The sequence below is a fragment of the Helianthus annuus genome, chromosome 4 (genome assembly GCF_002127325.2).
Source record: "Helianthus annuus cultivar XRQ/B chromosome 4, HanXRQr2.0-SUNRISE, whole genome shotgun sequence".
In the NCBI taxonomy this organism is placed as follows: Eukaryota; Viridiplantae; Streptophyta; class Magnoliopsida; order Asterales; family Asteraceae; genus Helianthus; species Helianthus annuus.
Genome location: NC_035436.2, coordinates 32,527,974 through 32,538,895, shown reverse-complemented (window position 1 = coordinate 32,538,895; position 10,922 = coordinate 32,527,974). Strand labels below are relative to the sequence as shown.

The following is a 10,922-nucleotide window of genomic DNA, read 5'->3' as shown; positions in this document are numbered from 1 at the left end:
CCGTTTGGTTGACAACATAGAGTCCTAACTTTAAAATTCTTTATTTGATCACAATGTGTGATCTAAAATAATGTTACCCATTTTGACCCATTTGATCTCAACCATGGGTCTCAACTTTACAAGTCGTTTATTTCCAACAACTTCACATTTCTTATATAATGATCCTATTGTAAGGGTGTAAGTTTTACTTACCTTCCGTCCGTTTAATCATTCTCGTTTCTTTGATGCGCTTCACTCATTTCTTTCCAAGCTCCCACCTAGCTTGTTAAGAGTCATAACATCCACAAGATGGTTAGATTAGTCATTCTACATGACCACCATCACACCTTATGGACTTTTATACCATATTTCGCATTCGACTCTGTTATAGGTTAGTTTAACTTTTAAAAGTTAAACAACCAATTGACATATACTAATGCACTAATAAGTTCATAAAACTCAATTATACTTAGCATGGTTTTACACCCATACCCCGCAACAACACGATTTTACGCCCCCACACAGCAACGCAGTGGGTTAAGACTAGGGCTAGCATATCGTGTATACCCGTACACGATAAGACACGACACCATAAGACTCGATACACGAAATCCCATACACGAACATGACACGATAACTTATCTCGTCCTTTTTTTCAAACACAAACACGAACACGAACACGACACGATATACACGAAAATTACCTGTTAATACCTGTTAACTCGACTGTTAGACTGTTATACACGAAAATTACCTGTTAATACCTATTAACACGAACACGACATGCTATCTGAGACTTACAGAGTTAGTTTAGGGTTTTATTTTTTTTAATTGAATGAGGAATGAAAATAGAAAGGAATTAAGGAACCCACACGCACATGACTGATTAGTTTTATTTAATTTAATTTCTTATCGTGTACTAACGGGTATTAATAGGTAAACAGATATTTAACATGTTTATACATGAAAATTAATAGGTAATCTCGTGTCTACCTATTTGGTACACGATACCTGTTAAGGCCATACACGATACCTGTTAACTTCGTGTAGGTTCATGACGTGTATTCGTATAAAATTACCAGCCCTAGTTAAGACTAGTTATAAAAATATAAAATGAAATTATAGTTTTTCTATCTCAATTTAAGGTAGGCTACATGTTCTTATTTTCTAATGTAGTTAATGGGATGATTTCTATAAATGAAATTATAGTTTTTCTATCTCAATTGTGCTTATTTGACTTTTTTCTCATGTTACATAACATTAGACATTATAGGAATGTTAACGTACATTACGACTTAACATACATCACGTACGACAGATAATTACGTACGTTTATTTTAAAATCACGCACGTTATAACTTAAAAATCCAAAATCACGCATGTTGAAACACAATAATCACGCATATTGAAAACATTAATCACACATATTGTAGAACAAATCACACACATTGTGGTACGTGAAGTATATCAAGCCGTAATGTACGATATACTTTTTCCATAACATTATTTAAGTAAACTAATTACTTTAGAATACAACATATAGTACTTTTTCAGGTAACAATATATTACATAATATAACTACATATGTGTTCATATATAGTTTTGACCTTGGTCCTGCATAATGCGTATTATAGAGAAGCGAAAGAGTTTGATAACTCTCCCAACATCATCCCCTAGGCGTTGTAGGGACATGAAGAGGAAAAGAAATTTCTAGAATAATGTCTAAACAAGAGGAAAAATAAATGAAAAGTATTAAAAAACAGGACATTAAGGGTCATTAACCATTATGCCATGTGGTTTCAAGACAAGTAAGAAAGTACTCAAAATAAATGTGTATCGTTTTGATTAATCTTAAATTCAGGTTTAATCTAGTGGCTCCTTTTAATCTTTTAATTTGGTTGCAAGTAGGGATGAAAGAAAGTACTCAAATAAAAGTATACTAGAGAGATTTTCCACGAGTTGCGCCGGAAATTCGATTGGTATTTGTATCGGTTCGTTTCGTTACGGTATCGATAGGATATCATCACTCGATATAGCAACCAATAGGGAAGCAAAGTGCAAAAAGTAGAAGATATGGAGCAAATTGCAAACTGATACAAACCACAGGGAGACAAATTTGCTCTATATCTTTGTTTCTTGATTATTTGTATTTTTATAACGAGGGTATATAGATTATTGAGAAAAAACATAAACATAAAAATAGATAATATGTAAGTGAGCTTAATTTGTAGTTAATAATTTTCTTTTAGAAGAAGTTTACAATTACAATTATGTTCATTACCAAGCAGAGAAACTTTAATATGGAAAAAAAAGGTAGATTATTTTTTTATAGTGTTTGTCTATCTTTTGAAACATTAATATTTTATAGTATTTGTCAGTCTTATAAAACATTAATATGCATGAAACTGAAACGCATTCATTAAACTCATAGCATACAAATAACATTTTAGAAACTCCTTTTGAAGAATTTAACCCAAAAGTTTTACAAAACAAACGCATAAGAAACTTACCTTAACTTGTTAACCCGATGTTGTAGTGAATCCATGACCCGCATGTACCCGTAAACTACAACTCGACCCAAGTCTTGACTTATGTCCTCGATCTCCGTGTAGACACACTACCCAATGTAGCCATTTTTTTTGAACGACATGAAAGCCACCAAATGGAGCACCCAATGTAGCCAGTGAAAGGATATAAGTGGATGATGTTAGATGTCCGACCTTAATTGAAAAGAAAATGAAACTATGGTGACTAAAAATGAGAAACTGAAACCAACCGACTAAAAAGGTTATTTTCACAAAACCATATAGATTTAACAAGTAATTAACTCATACTAACACATGTTAATACTCTTTTACAAGATCAAGTATTTCTTCTTGCCTAATTCTGTTACCATATCATCTCTTCTGAACCGAATCATAAAAACTTGTAACCCTTTCTTAAATGAATGAATGGTCTCTAGAATTTGTTGTTATTTGACTCCAAAATGTATAAAATCAACATCGATGCTTACCAAAAAACACCATTAACACAACACCAAAAAGCTTCAAACATGGAGGTTCCTTATCTATACATCTCCCTCCTCTTGCTTCTAGCTTCATATCTCTTCACCTCCCACTTCCGTCGCAAATCCGCCAACCTCCCGCCAACTATCTTCCCAACCCTCCCCATTATCGGCCATCTCTACCTCTTGAAACCACCAATATACCGGACCCTATCCGATTTGTCTGCCAAATATGGCCCCGTTCTCCTCCTCCAACTTGGATTCCGCCGTGTCCTCTTGATCTCCTCCCCTTCGGCCGCCGAAGAATGCTTCACCAAGAACGATATCATCTTTGCAAACCGCCCTCACATGTTATATGGCAAGTTCTTGGCCAACAACTACACTAGTCTCGTTTTTTCTTCTTACGGCGAAAACTGGCGCCACCTTCGCCGCATTGCCTCAAACGAGATCTTATCTCCTGGCGGACTCAACGGATACTGCCACATGCGAATTGACAAAGGCAAGCTTATGATCCGCAAGTTGATGATGACTAGTTCTTCCCCAGTGAATATGAATTCAGTTTTCTATGAACTGATGTTGAATGTGATGATGAGGATGATATGTGGAAAGTGGTATTTTGGCGTAGATATTCCGGAGATGGTATTCACAATCTCTTTTTTCTTTTTAATCTCACTTCTTTCTTTCAGTATGCAAAAGATAATGGTTAAGTTGCTAGTTTAGTTACATGTTTACAAATATTAATAATTTTAGAGTAAACTGCCATTTTGGTTCCTGTGGTTTGGGCAGTTTTGCCACTTTAGTCCAAATCTCAAACTTATTACATCTGGGTCCGTGTGGTTTGCATTTTGTTGCCATTTTAGTCCAAAATCCAAAAACCCTCTATTTTGAGAGTTGAAAACTGATTATTTTGTCCTTTAGTGCAGGGGCATTTTGGTCCATGTCAATTTATTATAACATTTCAATAATTAATAACATCATCTTCAAGAACAACATCTTTTATCATCATCAAAACCCAGAAAATCTAGAAAATCAAGAACATCATCTTCAAGAAAATCAAGAACCCGGAAAATCAAGAACATCATCTTCAAGAACATCATCAAAACCCAGACCTCGTTCATCTTCAAACATCATCAAAACCCAGAGAATCAAGAACATCATCTTCAAGAACATCACCGCCTGCAGCAAATCAAAAGCCCTAACTGCAGCAAACTAAACAGTTAACTGTTTTCAATTAAAAGCCCTAACTGCAGCAAATCATATCCAATTACTCACCCGATGATACAAACTAAACAAAACCTAACAACAAGTTATCCAAAACCTACAAACGACCAAATCTAAACAAATTAATCCAATTAAACCCTAACCTACACAATTCACTTACTTCAGCACCAAATTAACCACAACCAGATCACAATCAGAAACAAACAGATCCAAATCAACAACCACTAACCTTTAAAATACGAATCTAGATCCAGATCCTCGTGATTTTTGGAATTAGGGCTTCTTGTAAAATGGGAAATTAGAGATAAGCGGTGGAAGCATCAGCAAATCTGAACCACCATCTCTCACGGCGCACCACCACGCCAACATATCTGAAACAAGCATCAGAGATCACGATGACGATGGTGGATCTGAGTTTCGGTAGGGTTTCAAGCCAAGAGCGGTGGTGAGAAGGGGGACGACGCCGGAGTGGCGGTGGTGAGAAGGGGGAGGAGGTGGCGGTGGTGGTGGTGCTATAGAGAGAGAGAAGAGAGAGAGAGGGAGGAGGTGGCGGTGGTGGTGCTATAGAGAGAGAGAGAGAGAGAGAGAAGAGAGAGAGAGAGAGAGAGCTGATTATTTTTGGGGATGATGATGACGATGATGAAGCCGGTGGTTGGGTGGCCGGTGGTGGTGGTGGTGGTGGCGGGGTAGCCAGTGACTAGTCTGGATTGATCTGCCATGATGAGGATGATGCCGATGATGAAGATGATGACTGGTCTGCAGATGAAAGGGTGGGTTTGTGGTTTGGGAACTTTAAAGAAGATGATTTATGTTGAGAGAGAGAGAGATGTCTGTTTGAGAGATGAGGTTGAAGATGATGATGATAAGGGGTTTTATTATAATTGAGTTATAATAAAGGGATAATAAATCTAAAATGACCAAAATGCCCCTGAGGGTAAAGACAAAATAGCAGGTCATTAATGGGAAATCTGGACAAATTTGAAATTTGGACTAAAATGGCAACAAAATGCAAACCACAGGGACCCAGATGTAATAAGTTTGAGATTTGGACTAAAGTGGCAAAACTGGCCAAACCACAGGGACCAAAATGGCAGTTTACTCATAATTTTAATTAATAATAATGTGATCAAAGTTTAGTTTAACTAATCATAAATTAGCAGGAGGAAGGAAATCGGCTCCGGGAAATCATAGATGAGACGGAGCTGTTCAACAGTGATTCTGTTATCGCGGATTACTTACCGCAATTGAGTTGGTTTGGAAATCGGGCGGAGAAGAGGTTTATTGCGTTGCAGGAAAAGAGGGATGTTTTCGTTCAAGAGCTGATCGAACAAGTTCGTAAATCAAAAGGCGAAACCAAGGAGAAGACAATGATCGAAGCATTATTATCGCTACAAGAATCAGATCCTGAATACTACACTGATCAAATGATTCGATCCTTAGTGATTGTAAGATCCCACTTGTCTAACTTCAATTCAAAATGTGTTCTTGTTCCAGTTCTTAAAAATTTGTGCTTAGGTCTTTCTATCAGCTGGCACTGATACTTCCGTTGCAACCATGGAATGGTCTTTGTCTCTTTTGCTAAACCATCCACAAGTTCTACAAAACGCACAAAGTGAGATCGATACAAAAATTGGCAAAGATCGCCTTGTTGAAGAGTCGGACATAGCTGAACTGCCTTACATTCGTTGGATTATGAACGAGACATTCCGATTATACCCCGTGACCCCTTTACTGCTCCCTCACGAGTCATCAGAAGATTGTACTATTGAGGGTTATAACGTCCCACGAGGGACCATGTTGCTTGTTAACCAATGGGCCATACAAAATGACCCCAAGTTGTGGACTGACCCTGAAAGGTTCTATCCTGAGAGATTTAAAGGGGTAGAAGGGACAAAAGTTGGGTTTAAGCTATTGCCATTTGGGTCCGGAAGGAGGCGTTGTCCAGAAGATGGGTTGGCGATTCGTGTGTTTGGACCAACTCTAGCATTGCTAATTCAATGCTTTGACTGGGAACGATTGAGTGAGGAGATGGTTGATATGAAGAAAGGTCAAGGATTCACCATGCATAAGGCCGAACCCCTGGTTGCTAAGTGTAAACCACGCCCAGAGATGCAACATTTACTAGCCCAACTTTGAGTTCGTGTAACATATCTTTTTATTCAAATACAAGTTGGAAGTCATGTATTAATTTGTAAACTTGTATGTGGCAACTTTAGGTTATATGAAATCTCTATACTTATAAATAAAAATAAGTACATTTGGTAGATTTTCAAACTCTTTCCTTAATTGTAGATTTATGTAGTTTTACACGTTTGTAGTTCCACCATTATAATTATAATTTTAGAAAGCTCTAAAATATTTCCAAATAAAATTGTTTAGTCGTATTTAAAAAATACATGATTTTTTATTTTCGTTCTTTGTTTAAGTCATACAATATTTTCTTTTTTACGTTACATAATATTATCATCACATAAGTTTGCTTATTTTTTCTCAAATAAAAACATGTAAAAGAAAAGTATTATAATCTTCAAATTAACCAAAAATATTGCTGACATCTATTACCGTCATTATCTTATTTACCTACAACTTATTTTAGACATGAATTTCTCAATAAAATTTCAAAATTTTTATTTTCTATTTTTATTGAAGAATTAAGCAACACCTTAAGAATTAAAATTTTCACTCACAAATCACATGTTAACATTCTGACTGATAGGTTGTTCATTATAAACTAGTTTAACACTCATCCGGTGGACGGGTTATGTTGAACAACCTAACAAACAAAGCTCATTTATATTAACTTACGTGTACACAAATTTAAACAACTTTACACACAAGCATCATTCTTTAATTTAAAAAAGGAAAGCGAACATCAACAATTTACAACCACAAATCCATAGAAAATAAAACTGATAGAGTACTGTTGTTTCAAAGTTAATGACAAGATCATCTCAGGGTATGTCGTATGTTTCCTAGTTTAGTTGTTGAAAGTTAATGAAAAGTTTACCTTTTGACCCGTCCATGCCTTTGTTTATTTAGTTAAACTCATTTCACCCATATTGTAAACGCCTCCTGGTGCTATCTTCAAGTGCAATTGTTTTTGGGTGTAACGTTAATTACCTTTTTCATCATCCTATAACATTAGTAGTAGTAGTTCATTAATGAGTAGAGAATTATTAAAATCTTGTTTAGTATCAGCAAACAAATCTCTTACATTCTTTTTAGTTTCAGCAATAAACTTACTCAACATTAGGTCCATTTATAATCTAGGATGTAGAGTTAACTATAGAATGCTAGCAGCATTACATTGATCATAATCTGCACATATAGTGAAACATAATTGAAAAAATAAAAAAGGAAAAAGAGTACAAAAAATACAAATGGTAAAGTACAGGAAAACTGGAAAACATAAGAGAGTTTTCATAGCCTACTAATACCTTTGTTTCACCAGAAATGGGGGCTTCAGCTTCAAACACATTGTACGAATGTTCATATATCATGCCTCTTTCAATGTTTGATGCTACAACAAACTATGAAGATACAATCATTGGTCTGTTGTTGTAATTACATTGGTCAAGATGGACAAAGCAAAGTTTAGGCTAAGGGCAGGCGGGGCGTACTCGGTGACTTCAATCGGGGAGGAGAGATGCCGATTAGGGGGGTACCGCCATTAAGGCGGGGGAGTGAATCGGGGAAGAAAATGGGGGTGGAGGCACCGAAGAGAGGGGGAGGAGAGAGAGAGGAGAGAGGGAGAAGGGACCAATCACAGCTTTCCTTTTTTTTTAAAAAAAAAAAAAAAAAAACAATTCACCTAAGAGGGGAGTGGCGCCATCAAATTGGGGTGTTAGGGGAGTTTAAGAGGGGAGTTGACGTGGCACACGGGGATTGGTTTGGCGTAAGAGAGGGGACTCACCTATTAGGTGAGCACCCCCTTCACCCTAAAATTGTAATTACATTGGTCAAGATGGACAAAAAAACATGTATTTAAGCTAATATAGAAACATTCAAGACATACCTGCTATTTTTTAAAACCTTTCACAGAAATTCTAACTCAAGGATTAAAATTTGCATATCTTTTTTTTTTTTTTTTTTGCCCAAATGCTCAGAATCTCTCTTATTCCAAAAGACCATGTGTAGTGGTAACAATTTATAATGCCCCCACCATGGGGCATTATCCGACACGTGGTATCCTAGTCACACTTGGGCATTATAGAAAAAGTGGTGTAGTGGGCATAATGCCTAATAATGCCCCTACCAATCATTAAACAAAAAAAAAAAAAAAAAACAAACAAACAAACTATTTTCTCATTGGCTAGTCAAACCCATTCAAACCTTCCACAATTCATTTTAGGCGTTTTCATTAAAACGCCAAACCATTTTTTTTTTGCCCTATAATGCCCTATAATGCCCTATGTAATGGGGAAGGGGGCGTTTTTTTGCCCTATAATGCCCTATAATGCCCCACTACACATGGTCTAAGTGGTATTCTTTTTTGGCAATAAAACGAACAACAATAAATAAGAGGCAAATTAAATTAGTACCTATGGTATATTAAGCTCAGTTACTCCCACTGCCCGTCTTTTGAATTTAGTTTGATATTAAGTTCCTAAGATCTTGCTAAGTTTCAAAATCTAAATCACTAAAATCATGCTTTAGAATTCACAAATTTATTTTCGTTATCTACATACTAAACTAATTATATAAGGTAGCGTTTAATATGAGGTAATGGAGGAAGGAATGGAATAGCTCATTCAAGGACAATGAAAATAGAGTTGTTTGGTTGCTTAATGAAATGGAATAAAGCATTCCAAAGTTCATTTCATTCCTTCTAAAATAGCCCCAAAGTATTCCAGCGCTCCACCCTATTTTTTTTTCATTCCGTCGTCATTGATAAAACGGTTTCTCTATTTTACCCTCATCCTCTACCAATTTGATCACTGATATCATATCCCCCCAAAACAAGGAAGAGATTACGATCACATAGGTTGTATATTCCCTCTTCAACTGTAGAACATCATCGCTGGAACCCTATTCGCGATTCGCAGAACATCATTAACTCCTCTGTAACCCTATTCGCCATTCACGGATTTTCGACATCATACACGAAGTTAGGTAACTTGTTGATTTATAATTCACCAATTGTTTTCAGTTAATTTCAATCTCAATTAAATACAGTAAAATGTTCATCTTTTGAAACACCAATTTGCAATTTCCTTTGTGTTCATATGATCATCGTTGGTTTTTATGTTTTTCTTGGAATTGGCATACTCTATACATACTGAATTAATTTGTAGTATCACCAGCACAAGAATTTGTTTAATTCTTATGTAAAACCCTTATGTGGTATCCTCAAAGCATGTTTCTTGCTCTCTTTGTTTCATTGAAATCGTATAGGGTTCTGTTATTGTTTCTTACTTATGTTTTGTTCCTTTTTGTTAAAAATACCTTAAAATATACATTATTTATTTATATATTAATGATGTTTGCAGTAAACTAAGTTTGCAGTTTACTAATTGGTGACAAAATTATTAGACATTATAGGTAAAGTTAGATCCTTCAGTCATGTGTTATCAACTGTAGGTGATAAATTTGTTCTAGGAGAGACTTTTATTGGAGTTTTTATTAACATTGGCTAAAAGAACTAGACAAGTATCTTGGCTCAATGGCTAAAATAACTAGACAAGAATCATGGCTCAATGGCTAAAAGAAATAGACAAAAAGTTGGATCTCGGCTCAAATATAATATTTTAACTCAAGTCAAAATTTTATTACAACTCTCTACCATTGGTGACTTTCTCCCAACCTAGGTTGCCCAAATAAATTAAAGAAAAAGAAAAATTTTATTTTTCTCCACAACCTGGTTGGGCAAGCAACCCAAGGTTGCAAGAGGTTGGTCATGCTCTTTTGTCACTTGTCAAAATTGGATTGTTTCTATCTTCTAATTTCCTTTTTTATTTTATTTTCTAACTATTAATTCCCCCAATAATTTAATTACTCAAATAATTTTTAATATTTAAACTTAATAACAAAACTAAATACAACGTATATCCTAAAATAAATTTGCGAACATTACGATATAAATTTTATTAAAAACCGAGTTTGTTTGAAAAAATATATTTTCCAGTATATTATATGTATTGATTGTTTAACATTTTCCATATCGTTTGAAAAAATATATTTTCCAGTATATCACACTTATGTTTATTTTTTTGTGAACATGCAGATATAAAATTTATAAAAATTGATATATTGTTTTAATTATTTTTTATCTAACATTATCTTATTTGCTACATGTCAACATTCTATTGTTTTGTTAGATTGTTTTGATAAAATTTCTTTTTTATTTTTAATTACTTTTTATATTTAAAATAATAAAGTTTAAAAATATAAACATTTTTATTAGTTATAATAAATTTAATAGAATAAATTATAACCTAAGGCATATTTATTTAATTAAAAATGGTTTAGTTTGGGTTGTTAGACTATCCACTATGGTGACCAAACTTCCCAAACGGTTGCCATGTGGACAATAAGACAAAAAACAAGCAATTTTTTAATTTAATAATTTATTATTTCTCACAACCAGGTTGTGTATACAACCCAAGGTTGCAACCACATATATTAATATTTAATTTTTTTTTTGTCTTTTTCCTTGTAAACAATAACTATAAATCATTTTTATTTAATAAAATAGTAGTTTAGGTTGGGTTGTGATTGT

At 34.7% G+C, this 10,922-nt stretch overlaps 1 protein-coding gene across 1 annotated transcript; it reads left to right on the top strand.

The window, feature by feature from the left end:
- Positions 1-3,022: 3,022 nt before the first annotated feature.
- On the top strand, positions 3,023-6,378 carry LOC110934505 (cytochrome P450 81Q32). Its single transcript, XM_035989149.1, has 3 exons — positions 3,023-3,622; positions 5,365-5,649; positions 5,720-6,378. Exons 1-3 carry the CDS (start codon positions 3,032-3,034, stop codon positions 6,338-6,340), a joined length of 1,497 nt encoding a protein of 498 aa, XP_035845042.1. The 5' UTR covers positions 3,023-3,031; the 3' UTR covers positions 6,341-6,378.
- Positions 6,379-10,922: the final 4,544 nt, after the last annotated feature.